Genomic DNA, 23,555 nt, shown 5'->3' on the forward strand with positions numbered 1-23,555 from the left:
CCAAGTGGGGGCAGATGGATCTCAGCCCCAGGACCCTCAGAGCTGCAGCGGGGATGTGCAGGGACAGTAGGATCCCAGAGCAGGGAACAAACCTCCATGGTAGATCAGGAGTCAGAGACTTCCTAAAGGAGTTAATCTTTGAAGAAAAAGTAGAAATCTGCTAGTGGAAGACGAAGAAAATATTCCAGGCAGGCAGCACCGCAAGGAGGGTGAGTTCTTGCTATACTTGGAGGTCGTCCAGTTATTGACAGCTACAGTAACAGCAAACATTTGACTGCCCGGCCGTGGCAGGCACTGCAGTTAGCACTATACATGTATAATGATCTCAGCAGGCCTGTGAGGTGATCTCAGTATTATCCCAAGTGAGAAAACGGGGACAGAGACTCACCCAAGATCTCATAGCTGGGCAGAGACATTGGCCAAGATTTGAATCCATGGGGTCCTTTTAGCCCATATCTGTAACTGATACAGCTGTGAACTGTGACCTGAAACCACTGCAGGGGGCGGGGGCTCAGAGGAGGAGTCATGGTAACTGGAGGAAAAGTGAGCCATTGTCACAGAGCAATTGGGGTTTAAGGGGCCTCAAAAGATAAAACGTCTTGGCAACAGGAAGGAATCCCCAACCTTTTCAAAGGTTACCTGGGCTGACAATCCTTCCCTCTCCAAATGAAATTAGGTGATTTATGGCAGGTCCATTGGGAAGGCTTGTCTCAGGCCTCTGCAGACCAGGGTACTCAGGTGCAGCAGGACGTGGCTGCAGCTGAGCTGTCTGGGAAGGAGGCTGGGCAGAGGCGGGGCGACAAGGCAGGGAAGGAGGGAAGCCTAGACCTGGGAAGGCCTTGAAAGCCAGGCTAAGAAGTTGGGGCAGTGTGGGGGATGGGATGGGGTGAGGGTCATAGGTGGGGTTAGGGCTCCCTGGCATCAGGGTCGGGCAGGGGAAACTGGAGATGGTCCAGGGAGTAGAGGATGGGGCCAGACCTGGGCAGAGGCCATGGGGGTGGGAGGAGGGTGTCGGACACCCTCAGCGACCTCATGGCCCACTGGGTGTGAGCAGCCGGAAGGGGTCCCCAGGAGCCCGAGGTTAGCCCCTTGTCCAGACCAGCCCTCCTTCTCTTACCCAGTCCACTTGCTCTATGTGTTCATCCTACAAACAAGGTGACATCCGGATGGCGTTGAGCAGGGCGGGCCAGGGTTTGCTCTGGGCAGTATACAGATGCCCCTGGGGCTTGCCTACGCAGACAGCGGAGCCCAGATGCTACAGAACAGTCCCCGAACACCCTCTGGGATATGTTCAAAACTCTTCTCCCTTTTTCTTCACAAATGGAATCCAGTGGAGGACACGTCAGTTGCTCCTGTCCAGGCTCCCTTTTACTTCTAGGGCCTCCTGCCCTCGCCTACCATTGGCACCATGTGGAGGAGATGCCGTTTTCCTCTGCCCATGGCCCTACCACCTGGCCCCAGCATGTTTTCAAAGCAAGAGAAAAAACCATACTCTCTGCGACAGCCTCCCCAGGGTTGTCACTTCCCAGCATCCCTAAAGAGGTGGGCCAGGTGGGGCCTCGTTTAAGACGGAAATGAAGGCTTGGGGAATTGCTAGGGTTTGGGGACAGCTCCTCTGCCCCCATCCATGCCCACTAAGAGTCCATACCAAGGTTGTCTTGGCCTGAGTGACCCACCCCCCATCATCCTGTGTCCCCCTGAAGTGGCAGGTAGCTCAGGCTATAAGATAGGGAGCCCTTTGTCCAAACATTGACTTTGCCACCTATACTCTGTGGCCTTGACCTATCTGATGGCCAGTTCTCTCACCAGTCACCTGGGAATGACAGCGCTTCCCTCCCTCAGTGGAAGCAGATGATTTGTGCTGCAGTGGATAAGCCAGAGCTAGCTTATCACATGTGCAGAGGAGGGCTGGAGCACAGGAAGCTTGGGCACCTGAGCCAGGGCCAGCCTGGGTTCATCCCACCCTGTTCCCCTGCCTGAGATGCAGCCCACTCCTGTCCCAGGAGAGCCCCCCAGGCACCTCCCTCACCTCTGTGAAAACAGGTGTCCAGACAGCAAGCAGGTTTTCATGCCAATAATTTATTGAACGGAGGTCTGTACACAGGCAAACCTTACTGTGGAAACTAAGACATCAGGGGCTCCCCCACTGCCCCTGCCCTCCAGGATGGGGAGAGGAGGGAGGAGGCCTTAGGGGCAGAGGACAGGACGGGGGGACACAGCTGTTGGAGGGGAAAGGGCCAGTTTGGACGGTGCGAATCGACATTTTCTTTAAGAAAAAAATTATAACAATCTATTTACACCCGGGGGCCAGGGAAGGGAAGAGGAGGAGAAGGGCTGGTCTGGTTCTATTTACAAGGGATACAGGAGGGGAGGGGGGTTGGAGGAGGTGGAGACCTGGGGGGAGGGGAGGGAGCTGAGGGGGTAGGAGGTCCTCATGCCACCCCCCCCCAAATCCCCGGTCCTTCCTTCTCTTCCCTCCCCACAACCAGTTAAAATCCTCTTAAAAAGCCCACCACAGGGGTGAGGCCGGTGAGGGAGGGACTGGAGGTGGGGATAGGGACTCATTTACCTCTGCCCTCTAGTCTAGGGGCCCAGTCAGGGCAGGAGCTTGACAGGCTATGGCCCCCCTTCCCAGCCCCACTGGGGGCTCCCAGATGGAAGGGTAGTTGGTGGCGCCCTCAGGAAGAGTTAGTGAGGGGAGCTGTGGCATCGGTCGACTGCCAGTCTGGGCCGGTCTGAGCCTCACTTAAAGCTGAGGGGGAAGGAAGGAGCAGACAGTTAGCCTTTGCCTTTTAGCCACCGCCCACCCCCCCCAAGAGTAGGAAACTGGTGTGAGATGCTACATTAGAAATGGAAAGCTGTCACTTTAGGTCTAGGGTTGCAAACTCAAATGCCAAAGGGCCAGGTTGGTCATTGAGTGACTCACCAGAAAGCCAGGCCCCACAGAACAGGGGCAGCTGGAACTCAGCTCCAGCTGGTAATACTGCCCTGAGCAGAGGCAGGCCCACTGCTGCCCAGTCTTATTTTCTTCCCCAAGAGAAACAGGAAATCTGGATTTGTACATAAAATGGCCCCTGTTTTTTACTGTGAGCAACAAATTTAACTTTTTGTTTGTTCAGGCTAAACTTATGTCTTTGGTTTTCCAGTTTGCATTTAAACACAAATACAGGCAATAATGCCTCACAAAGGTGGCCATTCACATGTAAAATACACTTTCTGTCAGAATGCCTACAATTTTGCAGGAAACGCAGTGGTTGTGAGAACAGAGAACAGACCCATCCCCACCCCTGGCAGAGAAATGCAGCTTTAATGCTCAGAAGATGGCCCCCAACTTACCTTGTGAGGATGGGGTAAGGGAGGCAGTGCCCGCCGGGGATCTCAAGTGAGGAGGGATGAGAATGGCGTTGAGAGATGGTTGGATGGTGAGTTCTAGAGACAGGAATGGACATGCCTAGTCAGGGGACAGGGCACCTGGAGACCCAGTTGGGGTTAGAAAGGGGCACCAAATAGGGGCCCAGCTCTGGGCAAGGCCAGTTGCCTGGGACACACGTAGCCACTGAACACTTTAAATGAAAAACTGGCAAGAGCCTAACACAGGAGGATTGCAGAGTGCAGATGAAGTCGGTTTGGGTCTCCCAGAATCGGGGGTATTTCCTGAGCCCCAGGACTGCCTTGCAGCCCACCTCCCCACTCCTGTCTTCGACACCAAGCTCTTCACAATCTTTGGCTGCCCCTCCAACAACCCAGATCCCAGGCTGTGCCCTCACCGCCAGGACTGAAATTGAAGAGAGGGGGAAGCGGGCGGTTGTTGGGGAGCTGGGTTCCAGGACATCGCAGTTCATCAAAGAAGCTGTGGGCACAGGCTTCCAGCGGGGAGAGCCTTGAGGACGGTGTGTACTCCAGCAGGCTAGAGCAGAGCGCGATGGCCTCAGGTGGCGTTCGGGATTTGAACACCTTGGGGGGTGGAGGGGGCAGAGGTGACAAGGGTGAGACGCCCTGGGCCCTGGTATACTCCTGCCCACCTCCCAGAAGCCCACTTTCCACATGAGGCAACTGAGGCCCGGCCTCTGAGGGGAGGTCAGTTTGTATCAGATGAGCACCCCACTCAGGTCCCATGACTGTATGGGCCCTGCCGTGAGCGTGTTTCCCCACCAGAAAAACAGGACTCTTGCATTTACTGTGGGTCCTCGACTTTTAGAGTATGGGACATTCCATAAACTTTGAAATGTGATGAAATTTACTGACCCACTACTGAGCCATGACTCTAGCCAGGTCCCCAGACCGGTTGGCCTCCAATGGGGACCTCAGCCATGCTGCCTGAGCCCCTAGCCCTGCCCCACCTTTGTCCAGGGGTGAGCTTTAATCTGGGGGAACTTGAACTCCGTGTAGTTGGGGTTCATCTCTCGAATCTGTTCCCGGGTTGGTGTTCCCAGCACCTGTAGGGAAAGGGAGGGGTCTGAGCCAAGGCCCTTAGTGCTTAGCCCAATCCCTGCCCACCCTGGCCCTGCCCTCACCTTGATGATCTCCACCAGCTGGTCTACCCCACTGTCCCCAGGGAAGATGGGCTGGCCCAGGAGGAGCTCGGCCAGTACGCAGCCAGCTGACCACACATCTGAAGAGGAATGGGGCAGGGTCAGAGCTACCATGCCCATCCCCTGGCATACATTTCTATCCTTCATGGTCATCCTGAGAGATGCCCGGGAGCCCCATTTTCTCAGCTCAGAGAGGAAGTGCCTTGCTCAAGGTCACACACAGCTTAGGAACACAGGAGCCTGACTTTGAACCTCCAAGTCTACCTGACTGCACTGTACTCTCCAACCTAGATGTTTCCATTGTCTCTCTCCACTCTGTGACCCCAATAAGCCTTTTCTCTGCCTCTAGCTTCAGAGGACAGATCAAAAGGCCAAGAACAGGTACCTGTGTTCTTTGGGCCTCAGGAAGGTAAAGCATTAAGTGGGCTGCCTTACTCACTTCTGGCCTCTATCCTGCCCTTGGGAATAGCTATAGGCCGGTAGTCACCCTCCCTGGTCTGAACCTTGACCGCCACAGCACAAGTTCACATCTAGGGACCATGAAGTTTCCTCACACTGCTGATGACTTCTCTTCCAAACACTTTCACACCCTCTCCTAATGCCTGGAAGTTGGCGCTGTCATCCAGAGCAACAGGGAAGGACATGGAGGCCCTGTGAGCAGGTCACACCCTCATGATGGCAAAGCCTTACCTCCCGATTCCCCCAAGGTCACCGTCAGCCCCTCCCCCTGCCTGAGAAGAGAGGACTGACTGGGAGGTTCCAGAGCTGGTATGGACTCTGGAGTCAGGTCAGCTTTCAAAGCCCGGCCCTGCCCAGTCCCAGCAGTGTGACTGCGGGCAGGTGGCCTCACCACTCTAAGCTTCAGACTGCTCAACTGTAAAATGTACGTATGACAGCATCACCTTCCTGAATTTGAGGACTGGCTAAAAGAACAGATGTTAAGCTTTTATCACTGAGCCTGGCAGACACACAGAAAGAACTCAAAACCTGCCATGACTGCTATTCCCACCCCCACCCTCCCTCAAATCTGACCGATGGACGAGGTGTAATCAGTGGCTCCGAAGATCAGCTCTGGGGCCCGGTAGTAGCGAGAACAGATGTAGGAGACGTTGGGCTCTCCTCGGACCAGCTGCTTTGCACTGTGGGAAGATATGCGTAGGCGGGAGTCAACACAAGCCAAGGGCCGGGATCCCTCCTCGCCCCTTCAGCCACCCAGCACACCCCGGGTCAGGCCCACCTGCCAAAATCGCAGAGCTTGAGGACAGCGGTGTCGGGGTCCACCAGCAGGTTCTGGGGCTTGATGTCGCGGTGACACACACCCTGGGAGTGGATGTAGGCCAAGCTCCGGAAGAGCTGGTACATGTACACCTGGGGCAGGCAGGGGACAGCAGAACTCCAGCCCAGCTCTCCCCGCAGAGCACACCCCTGCTCCACCATCTTGGCCTGAAGAGCCCTTCCACCCACTCTCCCTGACTTGAAAACAGTTTGCTGCCCCTTGGTTCTCAAACTTTAGCGAGCACCAGAATCACTTGGCGGCCTTGTTAAAACAGGGACTGCGGACTGCTGGGCCCCACTCTCAGAGTTTCTGATTCAGTCGTTCAGGATGAGGCATTTGCAACAAGCCCCTAGTGCTGGTGCTGGTCCATACTTTGGAAACCATTGCTTCAAGCACACACTTCAGCAGAAGCCTGATGAGTAAGACAGATACATCAGGAAGGCCTTCTTTTAAAGCAGGCCGGGGAGCCTCACCAAATCCACCGGCTATAGGAAAGGCTCAGCCTCCTCTGCCCACCAGTCACAACCACCCACGAGCCAGCCCCTCTCCAGCTGGATTTTCCTGCCACCCTCTTCCCTACTGACGAGGATGTTAAGTGCCAAAAGAGCAGGGATCTTTGTGGTTCCATCACTGCTGCATCCCCCAGGGCCTAGACCAGTGCCTGGCACATAATATCTGCTCAGGGATGCTTCTTGGGCCCCCTCCTCCTCTGTTCCCAGTGCCCTCGGCCAGAGATGCCACTTTCTTGCCCTGTGCCTGGTCTCCTCCCAGGAGACTTCCTTGATCCTTCTCACTCCCAAAGCAAGCAGGGCCTCTGTTTCCAGAATCCCCTGTGCTCCTTCCAGTACGGCAGTTGCTAGTAGTTTTATAGTTCTCTGTGATGACACCTCTCTACCCTGTTAAACTGAGAGCTCTGCAGGAGCAAGGCCTGGGTCTCAGTCAACTGGGCCTCTAGAACTGCTCAGTGCTGGCCCCGGAACACAGGCAGCCACAGGACACATTCAACAAACCACACCACTGCCTCCCAGGAAGCGAAGTCCCACAGCTCCCACCACTGGTAGAGCCCCAGGGCTCACCTAGGCCTGGGGTACTTAAAGCCAGCGGGAGGAAAAATGGGGCCCCATGCAACCTCCAACAAACTCGCACCCAACCTCCGCCTCCCAATGCAGCTGGCTGCTCCAGCCTTGTTCTCTACAGCATCCCTAGCCCATACACTCATCCATTCGTTCAAACACCTCCTTACGGATAGTATCATACAGGGCACAGCACCCAGCACTGGGGAATAAGCCTGCACAGGTGATGAATTAAGACTCATGCGTTCCTGGCTCTGTGGGCACTAACCTTTCCGCAACCCTGCCTCCTTCCCGTCACCCCTCTGCCAAGGCTCCAAAGGCCAAGACTCTGAGCTCATCGTCTCCCCTCTGCATTCTAGTTCCCCACCTCGATTCTGAGCTAACTCCACCAACACTAACTGGTACCAACAGGCTCCCAGTATGGACCCAAGCAGCCTCCCCAGCCTGGTCAGCTGCCTCCCTGATTGAGTCAGGCCTTGGGTGGGGCTGCCCTGCCTTTGGCGCGCTCCATCTCTGGGGGTATAGGGACAACGTGAGGCCTCCAGAGACCAGTGTAAACTTGGAGATGAGGGAACCCACAGAGGCAGGATTGTCTGTCTGGAGCTCCTGGCTTTGTGGGCCTGGGCCCCAGCAGCCTGCCTGCCTGCCTACCTTGACATAGATGATAGGGATGGTCAACTTGGCCTTGGTAAAATGGCGGGCCACCCGGTACACCGTCTCGGGCACATATTCCAGCACCAGATTTAGATAAAGCTCGTCTTTCTGCAGAGAGCAAAGAAGAGGTGTGGGGCATTGTGAGAAAAGAGCAAGGAACGGGGGGAGGGAAGGTTTGTGGGGAATAACGGGGGAAGAGACCAGCAGTCATGAGGAAGGCAGGCAGGCAAACGGGTGGAGTCAAAGTGGAGGACTCCTCCACACACTGAGGTCTCACCTTCTCCCCACTGGAGTAGAAAAAGTATCTCAGCCTCACGATATTGCAGTGGTCCAGCTTACGCATAATCTGCAGCTCTCGGTTCTTGGGGGCAAAGGAAGGCAGCCTCAGAAAACCACCAGCTCTTCCTGCCTCCCCTCCCTAGCACCCCTCACCACAGCTCTACTCCCCGACTCCTGCCAACAGAGCCAAGCAGCTGCTCCCTGTGTCCCAGCTCCAAGGCCCCATGGCGCAGCCCCTAATTCCTCACCCCCAGCCCACTCCCCTCACACACAAGCTGTGGGCTAAACTCAGACCACTTCTATGTGCTTTCTGCAGCCTACTTTTTAAAGATGCTTGATTTTTTGCTGAGATTTACCAATTAAATGACTTCACATATCATCTAAATTTTCTAGCTTCTCTTTAAAACTCAGACGATGTGGCCACATGAGGCCCACCTCCCTGCCTGGCGCAAGCAACAACAGACAGGAAGTGGCCATCCAGTTCACCCTGGTCCCCACTCTTCCCCACTGCTTTCACTAGAGGCATCTGAGCCCTTGGACCCCGGCTTGGTTCCAGAGTCCCAGACTCCAAGCTTCCAATCCTCATCTTCCCAGTGGGGATCCAGCCTCAACCTCTTCCCAGGAGACCCAGTCTCAGCATTCTTCTCTATTCTCTGTTCCCCTCAGGGCCTCAGAGCTCCCTATCCTCAGATCCCTCTCACTTCTGGGACTCAACTATAATCAAATTCTGAGCAGCACCCTGGAGCTCCCCTGAGAGTCCTCACTGCCCGAGACCTAGGCTCTGACCTGGTTCCCTTCAGTCTAGGCTCAGTTCTCCTACATCCAGAGTAGCCTAGGATCCAAGGGGCCTCTAGCTCACAGGGCACCTCTGTATGAATGAAGAAAGGGTACTCCTTCCTCAGACAGGACAGAGCCCCAAACCAAGGCATGTGCAACACAGGCAGGACGTCTCCCTGCACCTGTCAAACCCTTAGGGCAGAGCTTGACCTTCGCAAACATACTCATTAGCCCCACCAGCTTCCTTTCTTCTCTGGACAGGGGTGTAACTTAGTGGTTAAGGTGAAGGGCTTGGGAATCAGATTCTAATCTTGACCTTGGGCAATTCTCTCATCTGAGTCTCAGTTTCCAGTTTCTGCTTACTTAGAATGGGAATAACAACAGTACCTACCCTCAGAGAATCTTTCCATAAGTTAAACTCACCTATAAAGCACTTACAGCAAAAGCCCAATAAAGTCAGCTCTGGACTCTCCTGGAATCCACATTCCCATCTTCCACACAACTCACTCCCTTCTCCTCTGGCCCATGCTCAGGTCCCCCGCGGAAGCCCAAGTCCAGCACTCTTGCTGGAGTTCTCTCACCAGTCATGTGCAATCAAACCTCCTTGTCCCCGTTCCCCCCAAGCTACCTTGAACCTCTTGTCCTGGAGAACCTTCTTGATGGCCACCAATTCCCTCGTGTCTGCCAGCCGTGCCTGGTACACGACCCCAAATGAGCCACTGCCAATCACTTTGATGTCTGTGTAAGCCACCTCCTGGGAGCGCTCTGGGCCTTGGCCTAGAGTGGCTACCACTGTGGTCACCTTCCCACTGTCACCTGGGGAGCAAAGGGAACACAAGATCTACTGACCTTTCCCCTCTGGCCACCACCCCATCGTGGGGCTGTGAGAGGGAGGGGAGTCACTACAGGAAGCTCATTGGGGGGGTTCTTTGTCCCTTCCCCAATCTTCAAAGATGGCTACTGGATGCCTCCCAGTGCCCTTTCCCCTCTACCCTTCATGGAACCCCAAATCCTGACTCCTCCCATAGGGGAGGATACTGACACATAAAACCTTTTGCTGTTCAAGGGTTGGTGACCCCTAATTTCCACTTCTAGTAAGCAGCAAATGAATGGTCCCTCCTGATCTGAGGAGGCACCAGCACTGCCAGATGTTGAATCCATCCACTAAGAGCTAACTGCCTTGTGGCCACTCCTCACTGGGGGAAAGCCTGACCTAACCTCTTCTGCTTGAGAGCGGTAACCCTGAGGTAATGCTACTCTAGGAAAGCCCTAACCTTTCTCACAGCTCAGGGTATAGTGATCTCTTAAGTCCTCCCTAAGTGGTACTGGTAACTTCACCACTGGTTTCTGGTGACAGAAATGAATGACTCCTCCAGTAAGTGCTAGTACCCTAATTCTCACGATAGGGGGACAATTAGCTCTTACCCAAATACTTTGGGGCTAGAAAAAAGCACTGGTCTGACCTCATCTGTGAGGTCCAGAGCCCCAGACCCCATCCTGTGTGTAACTGGTCCCTAATGAACAAGCACTTAATAGTGAGAATGGTGAACCTGATCTCTATCACCAGGGGGCTATCCCAGCCTCAGTGCTTTCAAGGAAAGCTATAATTCCCAACTCCATTCTGTAAATGGCAACAAAATTTGGCGGCATTCTTGGGGGATAGTGATCCCTCTTCTTTGGGTAACTGATGAAAGGTTCCCCAAAGAAAAGGGGTCAATGATGAATCAAATCCATTCTGAGGGGCCAGTGACACCATCTTTTGGAGGGAGATGATCCTACATAGCTATTTTTCCAGAGCCAGTGACATCATTTCTCAGAATAATGAAATAGGTATAACTTCACATCCCTATTCTAATGGGGTGGAACTGGGACCCTCCCCTGCCCTCATTCCATTTCTGTGAAAGGAGACCCACTGACTCATCTTTTTTGAATAACACTATGGACTTGGTCTTAAAAGTATGCTGACTTCCAATCTATCCTCAAGAAGCAGCAATCATTAATTTCTACCATTGGGGGTACAATTCTACATATTACGGACAGATAATGATAGTAGACGTCGTCTTTTAAAACAGAAGGTGACTATATACCAGGTTTGGAAAGCCCTGGCCCTGTTCTTTGGGGACACAGCAAACCCAAATCGCTGCTTCTAAGTGATATTCACTCCAAATCCCCATGCTCTGAAGGGGAGCACATTCAGATCGCTCCTTCTGGATGGTGATGATATTATTCTTCTTCTCTTAGGAAACAATAACCCTTGAGCCCCATTTGCAAGCGACAATAACCCCTGATCCCGTTCTCGAATGATTGGCAACATCGGATCCCTGTTTTTAAGGCTCACGGACCCAAGACTTCGGTACTGGAAGAACAGGAACCTGTGACCCCTGTCTCTTAGAGGATTACTAAATCTAATTCTAAACTCCAAGTGATGGTAACCCCCCCAAATCCCTTTCTTTGGGATGGGGGAGAGCTCAGATCCCAGTTTGGGGAGGCACAGTGACCTCGAGCTCCTCTCTAAGCATAAAGAAAAACCTGATCGACGTCTAAGTGACTTCAGGGATCCGATATCCACCCGCCACGGGCGACGCTAGTACTCACGGCCCAGCTTCACTCCGGGCGGCGGGAAGCTGGTGCCCGCGCCGGGGCCGCCGCTGCCTCCTCCGCCGCTGCCGCTGGGACCACCCCCGGAGCTCGAGGCCCCCACGCCCCCGCCCATGGCTCCGACTGACGTCTTCCCGCCGCCGCTGCCGCCTGGGCCAGAGGCCGAACCCCCGGGGCCGCCACCGCCGCCGCCGCCGCCGCCGCCTGGCTCCGCGAATGAGCTGGTCCGCGCCCGGCCCGAGCCCCCAGGGCCGCCCCCCGAAGGCGCGCCACCGCTCATGGCGCCGAGCGCAGGCCCAGGCCGCGGGGCTCGGGCTGCCCGGGTTGCCCCCGCCGCTGCCGCTGCTGCCGCCTCCCCCGGGATCCGGCCTCTTCCAGGCCGCGCCGCTCGGGCTCCGGCTCCGGCTCCGGCCCAGCGCCCGCCGCGCGGCACGCCGGGAGATGCAGTCCGCCGGCTCTGCGCGCCGCCGTCGCCGCTGTCGGCCCTCACAGAGAGCCGCGCGGCACGCCGGGAAATGGAGTCCGCAAAGACCTCAGAGTGGACCGCGGGGTTGATAGGTCGCTCTGCACCTCGGGAAACACAGTCCTGGTCAATAAGTTGGCCGACTGTGCCCACAGCGGACCCTGAAGCACTTTCGGAAGTAGGATCAGAGTCGCACACTCACTCCATTGCGGCAACCGCGCGTCCCTAGGTGTGGCTCAGAAATGTAGTACTCCATCAATGAGCTGTGTAGACGTGATGCAATCCGGGAAACGGAGTCCAGTCACTCACTTAGTATATTGGCTGTATGCCGACCAGCGCCAGGTGCCCTCTGGGAAATTGAGTCGGAGGCCGCGGACCCGCCGCAATCGGGCCGTGAGGCAAGCCGGGAAATGGAGTCATCGCCACGCCCTCACCGCATTGCAGGTGTGAAGCTACTCCCAAAGCACGTCGGGAAATGGAGTCCCATGTGATTCCCTAAGCCCCAAGTGGATACTGCAGTTCCGGAGATAGGCTAGGAAATGGAATAGCATTCCTCCTCCCTCTTTCGCTAGGCCGCAGTCCCCGCTGGAAAATGTAGTCAACACCGAGGCTTCAGAGCAGTTGCTACAGCGAGCCTTTGTGTCTTCTGGGAAATGGAGTTCAAGGCAGCCTTCCCACTGACTGAAGGGGAGGGATCTACCATGATCCTGAAGCATGCTGGGGAATAGTCCAGACCGGATCCCGACCCTTTGTGAGACGAGACTGCAGAGGCTTGCCGGGAAGTGTAGTCTAATAGGTACCTTCGGGAGAGCGTGAGCGAAAGGTGAAAGACAGCAGTCGCCCAGGGGAGACTGAAGAAAGTTTCAACGCCTCCTGCCCCGCCGCCAGGTCCCAAGAAACAGCCGAAGTCTATCAGGGGCTGCTGGAAAATGGAGTGCAAACACTCCAAGTTCCAAGTTTCCACAAATCCGGAAGGAAAACCCTCCCCACAAACGATTTAGGAAACAAAGTTTCCGGTGGTTTCTCAGGACAATACAGTCTTCGGATACTGTCTAGCTTTTTCTAGCAATGTAGGTTGCACCAGCAGGCTGAGCCGAAGTTTGAAAGAAATGAAAATAGAATTTTTCTTGAACCCCCATTAAGCATATTGCATCCTCACGCTTCCTAAATCACAGGATCCTGAAAGGCCCAAAAGAAGGAAGCCGGCTGCTAGGAGTGGCCTTGGGTTTTGTGCACGCATTATATCGCCCCACTTATCGATTCATACCCGGAAGGACAGTAGCCCCAAAGCGCGCTGGGAAAGAGAGTTCGTGTGTGTGTGTGTGTGTGTGTGTGTGTGTGTGTGTGTGTGTGTGTGTGTGTGTGTGTGTGTGTGTGTGTGTGTGTGTGTGTGTGTGTGTGTGTGTGTGTGTGTGTGTGTGTGTGTGTGTGTGTGTGTGTGTGTGTGTGTGTGTGTGTGTGTGTGTGTGTGTGTGTCCCGGAAGTACTTGGAACTAGAATGAAATCACCCTCCGTCCCTCCTGCCTTGTGGAATGATGGGAAATGGAGTCTCTAGACTTCACTTTAATCAGATCCTGTGATCACACTAATTGTCCTCTCCTTTCTGAAGCCTGAAGAAAGTCTCGTCCACTCGGTCTGTAGCTGACCGCAATTCCCAGCGGACACAGACGACTGGGGTAGGACAGACGGTAGCGCTAAAGCCTTTTCAAACTGCATTAACCAGAAGGCAAAGCGCAGTCACACTTCCGCTCTCTTCTCAATGAACGAGGCTGCATCACGCACAGCCCAGAGCGGGCGCTTCTGGGAATTGTAGTAGTTTCTCAGTCAAACAGTGTCTGCTGCCCTCTGGCGGCGGCTCGGAGTCCACAAGCAAAAATCCGAGTCAAGCTCCAAAACCTGGGGAATGCTAAACTGGACCAAGAAGGTCTGCAAGGGCAGAAGAGCAGGGCGGAATAGCAGCGGTTACTTAAGGGCCAGAACCCGTGGGACATGCGCAGTGGGCCGCGCGTGGGCAACCGCCAGAGGGGATTGGGGTCCGTCGGAGTCAGAGGGCGTCAGTCTGAGGGAATCTTACCCGAATGTCTGTACGAGCTGAGAACGTTTGTTGAGGGGTGCTAGAGCGGGTTGTAAGTGGTTATGAGGGGCCTATGGGTGTCTGGAGGTGCTCAGGGGAGTCTTTGAAGAGGTGAACTGGTCTTCCTGGAGACCAGTGAAGTCAGAGAGGACTTGGGGTGTCTGTAAAAGGTCTGTGGGAAACTGTGAGAAACTACTGGTGACTGAGGGGATCTCTGAGGGATGGTTGAGAAGCATAAGGAAGGACCTTTGGGGGACTGTGGGAGTACTGAGATTATCGGTAAGAAGAGGGTCTCTCATGGGATGAATTAATTGATGAAGTGTCTTGAGATCTATAAAGGGCTTTATACTTGGTTATCAGAGATCCCGGAGGATGTAGAAGGGAGCAGGGGTATGGTCTTGCAGAAACCGTGAATAAATTTAGGTGGGTCATTAAAGATTAGAGGAGCCGCTGGAATTTTCAAGACCGGATGCCACCTGTGACATCCCACGCAGCCAGAATTGGGGGCAGGAAGTCTGCTGGGGCTGTGGAATAACCTGGAGAGCAGTTCTGAAGCTGAGTGCTTTTAAATCCACGATAGACCCGGTTTAGAGGTGCTTTGAAGGCACTAGAATCAGGTGCTGAGACTACTAGTCAGGGTCCTCCCTCCTCCCTCCAATGATGACATCCCTCTTTCTCCATCACACCACCACCACCACCAACTCAGCTGCATCTATGTTGCCAGGAGACAGGCCTCATCCCAACTTCCAGAAATAGCCCAGCGGCCCCCACCCTAAGGGAATGACTTACATCACCCAGGAGAGGGAGCAGTTGCCCATAGGCCGCCACGGGAGCCTCAGTTTCCTGCCAGTACCCCAACCCTGGATCGTCTCTTCACTGCCAACGGGCATCATTTGGGACCACCCACCCTGGGCTGGCATGAAATGAGGATGAAAGGAGAGTGGGTAGGAGTTTCCAGTTCCTTTCCCCTCAGAGTTACACAGGGTGATGTTTCACGGTGAAGCCAGTCCATGACAGGCCCTGAGCCCTCAATTCTCACTCCATCTCTTAGCAGCTGTGTAGCCTTGGGGAACTCCTTCCCCTCTCTGGGCTTCCAGCACCTCACCTGCACTGAACGGGTTGCGCTGTCTCTAAGGGCACCTCTAGCTTGGATTCCTCCTCTTGATTCTTTCATCTCTGATTCAAGCTCTCCAACTTGGGCTTCTAGCCTTATAAGCTCACCTCTCAGATCCTATGATCTTGAGATCCTGGTCTAGATCCAACGATCCTGGCTTTAGGAGAACGCAGTTGTTGAAAGAACATGGGGTTCAGAGACAGACTTCATTTAAATTCCTAGCTGGGCTTAAGGTCTTGGGCAAGTGATTTAAGTGAGCCGCTTGCCCCTACCTTGCTGGATGTTGGAGATAAAGCGCTGCAGCTCCCAACTAGGTACCTGGCACACCGTAGGTCAATCAATAGCAACTATGATGAAGCCAGTCCCTTCTTATTATTTTTTTTTTTTTGCGGTACGCGGGCCTCTCACCGTTGTGGCCTCTCCCGTTGTGGAGCACAGGCTCCAGACGCGCAGGCTCAGCGGCCATGGCTCACAGGCCCAGCCGCTCCGCGGCATGTGGGATCTTCCCGGACCGGGGCACGGACACGTGTCCCCTGCATCGGCAGGCGGACTCTTAACCACTGCGCCACCAGGGAAGCCCTAGCCAGTCCCTTCTTAACTTGCTGGCAGAGAGTGTTTCCATGGTTTGATGAGAAGATCACTAAGGTACCTTGCAAGGTCTACATTTCAAGAGACCCTGCAAGCCTGTTGCCAAAGGACTCCCAGATTAATTCATAAGCGCCTCTAAGGAGAGTGATGTGTGGGAGAACACCAGACGTAGCGCAAAAGGAGCTCCAAGGAGGCACGACTAGGAATTCACAGAGAGGAAAGGCATTGTAGGCAGGAGAGCAAGGGCCATGGCGTGGTGTTGAAGAGCCTAAGGGGCTCCCAAGGATGAGCAGATCCCCCATGGAAGAGGGGAGCAGACAGAGGGCCAGAGCATGCCTGAGACCTTCACCATCAGGCCCAGGGGTTAAGTGCCGCCCCAGGTCAGGAGTTCATTTCCCAGACCTGGATTTGCCCCATTCAGATGGGGTTAGGCCCTCTGGCCATAGGTCCATTTGGGGGTCCAGTCTAGGTCCCTGTCCTTAAGAACCAAGCAAAGGCTGTTGCCCTGCAGTGGCTGCACCCAGCACCCAGGACAGATCACTGCATCCAAAGGTCCAAAGTTTTATTATTTTGAATACATTCTCCAGCAGCCCCCAACTTCCCTCCCCCCAACCCTCCGTCCCCAATACAGAATAAGGCTTGACCACAGACCCCCAGCCCAGGGGCCCCAGCTGGGAGGCAGAGGGGGCTTCCAGTTTGGTTTCAGGGCACCCCCTTCCCACCTGCCTGCCTATGGGCTAGTCCTAGGAGCAGCTGGGGGTGAAGGGGTTGGACTGGCGCTGGGGTGGGGAGTAGGAGAGGGATAGCAGGCACTTGTAGAGATTTGTGGCCTATGGGTGGCACCCCTCACCCTCCTCCACCCCCAACCCCCCCCCCACAGAATTTTTGGTTCATCATAAAATGTTCCTCCCTCCTCTGCTGCAACCCTGTGGGGGGGTATGAGAAACCCAGGCACTCATGGCCCCTGGAGGGGCAGGGAAGGCAGGATCGGGGCTGAGGATGGCCGGGGGTGGAAAGGGAGAGAGGTACAGGAGGCAGAGAACAGGGAGGGAGACAAGGCTTTACTTCCTAAGCGATTGTAATAAAAAAGTTCCTGGGCTTTGAGGCCAGAGCCTCAGTTCAAATATAAATTCCCCAGAATGGAGGTGGCCCCCTTAACTCCCCCCTCCCCCCTACCACTCTGCCCGGAGCTTAGAAACCCACAGAGACAGGGGACAGCCCCCAGCCCTGGGCACCCACCCACCCTCACAGTTAAAAAAAAAAAAGAAATTAAAAGTTTTATACAAAACGTGGGGGAGGGGAAAGGGAGGAGGCAGGGAAGAAACGAGAAAGCTGCCCTCACCTCCAGGGAATGGGGGGGGGTTAAGGCAGCAAAAGAGGCATGGGGGGGTGGAGGGAACGGGGGTCCCCTGCCCACAGCCCTCAGGAATCTCGATGCTCCAGAGAGAGCTGGGCTGTAGCGTGCTGGAGGTCAGAACTCACCCGCCTTGGGGTGAGGGGGCCCCCTGCCTCCCCAGGCCCCTCCCCACGCACCTTCTTGTCCTCTCCCTCATCCTCGAGGCCCCCAGCGGGGCCCCCACCCCCCTCCAGGCGACAGTCTTCACTCCAGCGCCGTTTAAAGCGCAACTTGAGGGGCATGCATTGGGCTGCCCCGGGTGCCTCGCCGGGGTCGGGCTTCGGGGGTGCAGGGGGGGCACGAGGCGTCTTGAACACTTCCCCGTCTTCCTCATCCTCGTCGCTGATGTCAGTCACCTCCACCTCCTCTGACTCGCCTTCCGAGATAGGCTCCACCTTGATCTGGGGTGGGGGGGGCGGGGGGGCGGGGGGGCCCAGCACCCCGGCCCCCTCGGCCAGCCCGCCTGCGCTGCCACCACCACCGAGGGCACCGCCACTGCCCTTGTCAGCGCCCACCAGAGCCTTGTCCCCAGCCGCCCGCTGCCGGCGTCCCAGTGGGGGCGGCTGGAGCTTAAACTTGAATGGAGAGGAGGAGGAAGAAGAGGAGGACGAAGCTGAGGAGGGGACTGGTGGGGTCTCGGGTGCCATGGGCGGCAGCGGGCACTTGTCAGCGCGCTGGGGCTGCGGCACCACCAGCCCGGGGTAGTGCAGGAAGGCGCGGGGGCTGAGGTGGTAGTTGTAGACGCTTTGGGTGTGGGCCTGCAGGTACCGTTTCATGTCCTCAGGGCTGAAGGAGAAGTGGGAGCCTCCCCCCGAGCCGCTGGGGCCCCCGCCACCACTGGGGTACATAGGGCTCAGCGTGGGTGAGGGAGTGTAGGCCAGGTGCGTGGGTGTCATGGGCAGAGCCGGTGAGAGCTGAGGGGGCAGCAGGGAGCCAGGCCCGGCTAGAGGCGACACAGGGAAAGGGCTGAGGGGCTCAGGGCCACCCCGGGGCCGGGGGTAGACACGGAAGACACCAGGGTCATGGGGCAGGCGGGCCAGCGGGGGCCCGCGGAAGGCACCCAGCTCCGGGGGGCCAGGCGGTCGGGCCCGGGGGTCCTCTCCCAGTGGCTCTTCCAGCTCTGACGTGCCATCGCTACAGTCACTGACAGAGCCTCGGCCCAGGCGTCGGGCCACCACAGCCGAGAAGAGGGAGGATGAGGACGAAGAGCAGGCCGGTGGAGAGCGGGGGTCCTCGGTGGGAGACAGCACCTCGGAGGGCGTTGAGGGAGGGAAGCGGAAGTGGCTGCCGCCTGTCGGCACTGGCGGGGCGCTCTGGGGCACCGCACCCCCTGGCGGGAGAGGGGAGACACGATGTCAAGGCCCCCAGCCTCGCCTGGACATTCAGACAGACCCTGCCATCCCTCTGAGGCCATGCTTACCAGCCCTTGTACTCACCAGCCAACCCCACATCGATGAAAGGGTAATTAACCAGCACCAGTTTGTTGAAGTTGAACTTGTAGGTGAACCGTTTCCCCTTAGTCTTATGCAGAATACGTTTGTTGTAATAATAGCTGTGGATGTAGAAACACCATCGGACGGTCAGTCACGCGGGACCCAAGTCCAGACCCCGAACCTTGACACGTGTGAGTGCTGCTCGCAAAGGGTGACCGAGAAACACGGGCCACCTGAGAGAAATCAAGGTCCAGAGGGTGGAGACCAGCTCTCCCCTCAGTTCTGGGGCCAGACTAGAGGCCACGTCCCTGGTTGTATTCTCTCCTCAGGACACCTCGGTGTGACAAATGGTCTCAGAGAGGGGCTGGGACTTGCCCAAGGTCACGCAGCTGTGATTTGGACCCAGAGGGCAAACCCAAAGCCTATTCCCATGGGCCAGGGGCTCCCAACCAGTGGGGCGCTGTCCACATCTGCCCAGGGACCTCTGCCCTCCTCACCGCAGGGCCCGGCTCAGCTTGTCATAGTTCATCTGGGGCTTGCACTTGCGGACACCCCAGAGCCGAGCCACCTCGTCGGGGTCCTTGATGACGAATTCCCCGTAGTCCCCCTGCCAGGCGATGACACCCTGGTACTCCTCCTTCCGCAGCAGCTCCAGGATAAAGTGCCACAGCTGGATCTGCCTCGAGCCGGGGGACGACTCCGGCTTGTAGGCCCAATCCGGGAAGGCAAACCCTGGGGACAGGAGGCAGGGGTGCGGCCCCGGGTCAGGGCGCCAAGTCTGGGGCCCTGGGGCCCATCCCAGGGTCCACCCCCTACCCCGCCCTTAACGTGGGGAAATCCGTCTCCCCCTGCCAAGCCAGGACCTGGTTAGAGGGAGACAGTGTGTGTCTGTCTGTGTGTGAGGGGGGCTAGACAGGAGCTGGGGGGAGGGGAAGCTGGAGCCTGCTCCAGCGACACCGGGAGAAACAGGAAACCGTCGGCGGCGGGTCCCGGGGCCAGTGCCAGGGGGCCAGGCACCAAGCCAGGCCGGCGGGCAAGGCTGCCAGTGGGGGAGGGGCAGGAAGGGGCACACGTGGCCAGACGGGTTGGGGCGAGCCCCCCCCAGCCCACCCGCACTCCCGTTCAGGGTCAGTCACTACCACGCCGGCCCCCCGCCCCCGCCACACGACCGTCTCTGTTCCCCTCCTAGGAAGGTACACTGTCTCCCTCCCAAGACCTACCGGAGCCCTTACTCCCACCCTAGGCCCCGAAAGGAGGATTTTTTTTTTTTCTTAAAAGGACCAGGAGGGGTGGGGTGGCTGCTTGACGATGAGGTCAGCGCTTGCACACACAGAGGCTTCTGTCTTCCCTGGAGAGTGAAACCCAGACTGTCTGAGAGAGCGCCCCCCCCGCCCCCCCATCAAGCCCTGGACCCTCTGTGCTGCACTGCCCTACCCAGACCCGGGCGCACGGACCCAACCTGGCTGGAGGGCCTCAAGACTGAACAGTCACCGCTAGCTGTAGCCTGCTCCCCCTTCTGCCTTCTCATCCTCAGCTTCTTCCCTGCCCACCTACCTACCCACCCCCAGCATTAACCTTGGGTAGAGGTTGGTGGTGGGCTGGCTGGTCCCTAGAGGTGATGGGCAGCCTGGGGGGGAGAGTTGGGGGGGCTGCGGTTGTTGTCATTTCCCAAACCCCCGGGTAATCAGGGGTCATCAATAATTCAGCACTAGGCAGCCGGTAATGGAGGGGCGGGAGGAGGGAAAGGGAGGAAGAGAAGGGGGGAGGCAAGACAGAAGCCCTGGTGCCACTAGAGGGAGAAGACCAAGGTGGAGAGCTAAGGATGGGCGGGGTCCCAAGTCCCAATCAGGCTGCAAGGGTCAGCCTCCCTCCCCTGGCCCTGGCTCACACCACAGCTCAAGCAGGTACCAACCAGGCCCGGGGCAACATGGAACCTCCCCCAAAGACTCCACCCAAGTCTGGAATCCAACAGGGGATCCTTCCCCATGGGGACACAGGGGATCAGCAGCTCCTATTCCCACAGGGGTCACTCCCTCTAAATCAGAGCCGACTCTAACCTCTACTGGGACCCAGCTCCCTGACCCCTGGCCTTGGGTAGACTGGGATGGCCAGCATTCCCCACCTGGTCCCTGCCTCATTCAGAAATTCCAGCCTCAAACCAGCCCCTCGGGGCTCCAGGGATATGACCATATGACCTCCAGCTGGTCGCAGACCCAGGGTACTGTATGTACCAGCAGCCCCTGCTCCATTCAGAAGTGACAGCCCCTGACAACACCTTCCATGGACCCTGGCATCCACAGACCCATCCCTCTCTCGGGAATCCAGGTGTTCACCCCTTGCTCACGCTCACCCTGCTAGAGAACCCAGGTCCGAGGGTCTTGTTCAGGGCCCAGAGGTCCTTGGCAACCCAAGAGTCCGCCCACTCCACATACCCTCCAACCTCCTCCAAACTCCTGTCTCTCTTCAGGGCACCAAGCTTCGCGCTCCCCCCCACCTAAACCCCAATCTGGCTCTCCGACTCGGGGTGGGGGCCGAAGCCCCTGAGACATCAGTCTAGAGCTGGGGTGTGTACTGATTTCCACCCTCCCCCCAAAATTAAAGCCACCCTTCCCAGCCCACCCGCCCCAGCCTCCTTGTCCCGGTAACCAGGCAACGTGTGTGCAGCGACAGTCCTGGGAGCGGGGGAGCAGGAGGCTAAAAATAAACTTTGCAGAAGAGAAGGAGTGAGAGAGACTACATGCAACACAAAGGGAAGGGAGGTGGGGGACTCTGGAAAGGCCTCAAGCTGCATTCCGGGGACTGACCCAGGCCCCCTAGTTAACCCCCTCCCTGAACAGGGTTCTCCCGGGCCAGAACCCTGGCTCCCACTCGTGGCAAGGGCCCTCCCTATTCCCAGGCCCACCCCAAAGCCAGCTTTCCTCATCGGACATGGCATACATGAGGGCCTGTTCCCAGCTTTGGGGGGAGAAAGAAGATGAGGGGTGACGTCAGGGTGTCTCAATGGGGCTCTGTTCCCCAGGCTTTGGAGCCAGGAGCCAGGCACGGGCAAGGGGAGCATGTGTGAGTGTGTGTTGTGTATGGGTCCACGTGCTTAAAACAGGGAACCACCCGGCCCGCACCAAGAAAGCTTGGGGGTGCAGGACCTCTGGAGCATGGGAGGACAGCGAAGCAGAGACAGAGCAGCTGACACTGAGAGAAGAGCTGAGGACATTGCCAGACAGGGTGGAGAAGAGGCAGCAGACAGGAAGGGCTGGGATGGCGGGGTCCCAGAAGGCACACCTGGGTCCCACGGAGGCGGGGTAGGGAATCTCCCAGACAGACTGTGGAAACCTGGGAGCGGGGTCTGCAGAATTCTTGGGCGCCCCTCAAATTCACATAACTGCCCAAACTTTTTTTAAAAGGACTCTGGGGTCGGAAGGGAGGGGTAGTGGTAGAGGAAGAACACGCCGGCCTCCTGGGGGGCCCCGCCACCTCCCCCAGTCCAGGCAGCCTTCGGTGGCGCCAGAGCCGGGAAGAAAACAGGAAGTGGGAAACAGCCGCGGCAGAGGAGAGAGGGGCCGGGATGGAGGATCGGATGGAGGGGCGCGCAGCGGCCAGCCAGGAGGCAGATGGACCCATGGACCGACTGGGAGACCAGTACGGGCCCCCGCCCCTTCCCCCAGCCAGAGAACCCACACGGCGCGGCCCCAAGACTGGGTTGGGGGAGCTGCCCAGCCGGTCCCACCAGGCGAAGGCCCGTAGCAGGGAGGGAAGACGAGGCGGGGTTGTCTGGGTGCCTCGGCCCCCTCCTCCGGCGAGGGGAGGCTCCTGCTGCCCCCATGGCCCAGCGGCCCTGGAGCCTTTGGGACCCAGAGAGTATGTGGGACGCACGTGACTGACCCTACAGCACTCCGAACCCCTGCCCCACGCCCAGCCCCCTCCTCGGTCCCAATCCCCAGGCGCCGGAGCCCGGCTCGGAGCCCTTTAAGAGCCGCCCCCACCCGCCGAGCGACGGGGGGGCGGGGTGGGTGGGCCGGTCGGGGCACACACCCTCACATAGGAGCCCTAGCCGCGGCCGCCGCCGGGGGAAGGAAACAAGTTTGAACAGCGGCGCCTGGCCCCCTTCCCCCTCCCCCGTCCCCGCCCCGGGCCGGATTCCGACGGGGTAGACGGGCAGGGGGCGGCTGGGACCCCTCCCCCAGCGCGCTCGGGCGCAAAGTCCAGCCAGCGAGAGCCCGGGGGCGGCGGGGGAGGGGAAGGGGGAAAGTCCGGGGGGGGGGTTAATCCTGCTGCCCCCCGCCCGCCGACCGGGGGGGAGGGGAACCTTGGCCCCTTAAGGAGGAGCAAGTTGGCGGGGAAGAGGGGGGCGGAAGGAAAAGACGGCCGGTTGAAAGAGAAGAGCTGGATGAGGGAGGGGGTCGAGGGGGGGAGCCTCCGCGTCCACCCCCACCTTCCCCACCCTCCCCAACCCCGGGTCCCCGGAGGCGAGGGAGGAGGGTTCCCAGGTCTCTCCCGAGCGACCTTAAAGCCGCGCGTTCTAAGGTCGGAAACAAAAAGTTCCTTTTTCGAACGTTCGGGCTGCGCTTTGGAACTTTGCGACTCGGCGCGGGCGGGGGAGAGAGAGGAGCCGGCGGAGACGGGCGGGGGAGGGGCGGTGCAGCCCGGTCCCCGAGTCCCGGGCTCCCCACTCACGCCCTCCTCCTAGAGGCCATCCTGTATCCCCCTCTAAGCCGGTGCGGGGCACGCATCGCGGTGAAGGTCACGGGCCGGACCGCGCAGCGCGGAACCTGGGATAGCGGGCCCTGTGGACAGCCCCCCCGCACACACACACCCCGCACACGTCCCGGCCCCCAGAGTGCAACGTGACAGAGCGGCGGGGAGGAACCCAGCCACCCCCGTGATCCCGGGAGTGAGGGAGAGCCGAGCTTTCGGGGTCCAAGCAAGGAGAGAACCAGGACTCGCAGCACCCATACCACTGCGCCCACAGCCAGGAATTGGGGGTCCGGTGCACACCCCCGCTCGCGCCGCAAGAAGCAACAGGTCTGGAGTGCTTGGGGGTCCCCCGGAACTGGGGATCACTCGGGCTCCCCCAGAACCCTTCAGCCCCCCCAAAGTTTCTCCGCCTGGTTTCCCGGGGCAACAAGTCTCCCCCACACGTGCTGCCCCCGCCCCCACCTGTGTCCGCCGGGGTCTTCATGCTGGGGGGCCCGGGGCGAGGCGCCCCGACTCCGGGCCGCAGCTCCCGGCGCCCGCGCTGCCCCGTCCCGTCCCGAGCCCGTCGGGCCGCCCTCGCCGATTCACCCGGCCTCGCCTCTCAGA

The 23,555-nt window shown here is 58.0% G+C and overlaps 2 protein-coding genes across 3 annotated transcripts; both read right to left on the reverse strand.

Annotated features, from left to right (window-relative positions):
* Positions 1 to 2,059: 2,059 nt before the first annotated feature.
* GSK3A (glycogen synthase kinase 3 alpha) lies at positions 2,060 to 11,594 on the reverse strand. 2 transcript variants are annotated; one of them, XM_060129875.1, is made up of 12 exons: positions 11,187 to 11,594; positions 9,220 to 9,407; positions 7,813 to 7,896; positions 7,533 to 7,643; positions 5,770 to 5,900; positions 5,565 to 5,671; positions 4,515 to 4,612; positions 4,341 to 4,436; positions 3,768 to 3,954; positions 3,337 to 3,429; positions 2,927 to 3,050; positions 2,060 to 2,752 (listed from the first exon to the last, which is right to left on the reverse strand). In XM_060129875.1, the coding sequence occupies exons 1-11, from the start codon at positions 11,467 to 11,469 to the stop codon at positions 2,965 to 2,967; spliced, it is 1,464 nt and encodes a 487-aa protein (XP_059985858.1). In that variant the 5' UTR covers positions 11,470 to 11,594; the 3' UTR covers positions 2,060 to 2,752; positions 2,927 to 2,964. The 2 variants fall into 2 exon arrangements, with proteins under 2 accessions (XP_059985858.1, XP_059985859.1); XM_060129876.1 differs by lacking the exon at positions 2,927 to 3,050 and having other exon boundaries at positions 11,187 to 11,589.
* A 4,387-nt stretch (positions 11,595 to 15,981) lies between these two features.
* Positions 15,982 to 23,555, reverse strand: ERF (ETS2 repressor factor). The gene is made up of 4 exons (XM_060131465.1): positions 23,412 to 23,555; positions 18,755 to 18,989; positions 18,261 to 18,376; positions 15,982 to 18,154 (listed from the first exon to the last, which is right to left on the reverse strand). The coding sequence occupies exons 1-4, from the start codon at positions 23,431 to 23,433 to the stop codon at positions 16,851 to 16,853; spliced, it is 1,677 nt and encodes a 558-aa protein (XP_059987448.1). The 5' UTR covers positions 23,434 to 23,555; the 3' UTR covers positions 15,982 to 16,850.

Source organism: Lagenorhynchus albirostris, chromosome 19 (assembly GCF_949774975.1).
Source record: "Lagenorhynchus albirostris chromosome 19, mLagAlb1.1, whole genome shotgun sequence".
Lineage (NCBI taxonomy): Eukaryota > Metazoa > Chordata > Mammalia > Artiodactyla > Delphinidae > Lagenorhynchus > Lagenorhynchus albirostris.

Coding starts and splice junctions, on each gene's coding strand:
- GSK3A (XM_060129875.1), bottom strand. CDS start 11,469: ATGAGCGGTGGCGCGCCTTCGGGGGGCGGCCCTGGGGGCTCGGGCCGG. Junction 4,613..5,564: donor TGATTACACCTCGTCCATCG/GTCAGATTTGAG, acceptor ATTCCTCTTCAG/ATGTGTGGTCAGCTGGCTGC. Junction 3,051..3,336: donor CCTTACCCCATCCTCACAAG/GTAAGTTGGGGG, acceptor GTACAAATCCAG/ATTTCCTGTTTCTCTTGGGG.
- ERF (XM_060131465.1), bottom strand. CDS start 23,433: ATGAAGACCCCGGCGGACACAG. Junction 18,990..23,411: donor GAAGACCCCGGCGGACACAG/GTGGGGGCGGGG, acceptor TCCTGTCCCCAG/GGTTTGCCTTCCCGGATTGG. Junction 18,155..18,260: donor CATCGATGTGGGGTTGGCTG/GTGAGTACAAGG, acceptor CTCTCCCGCCAG/GGGGTGCGGTGCCCCAGAGC.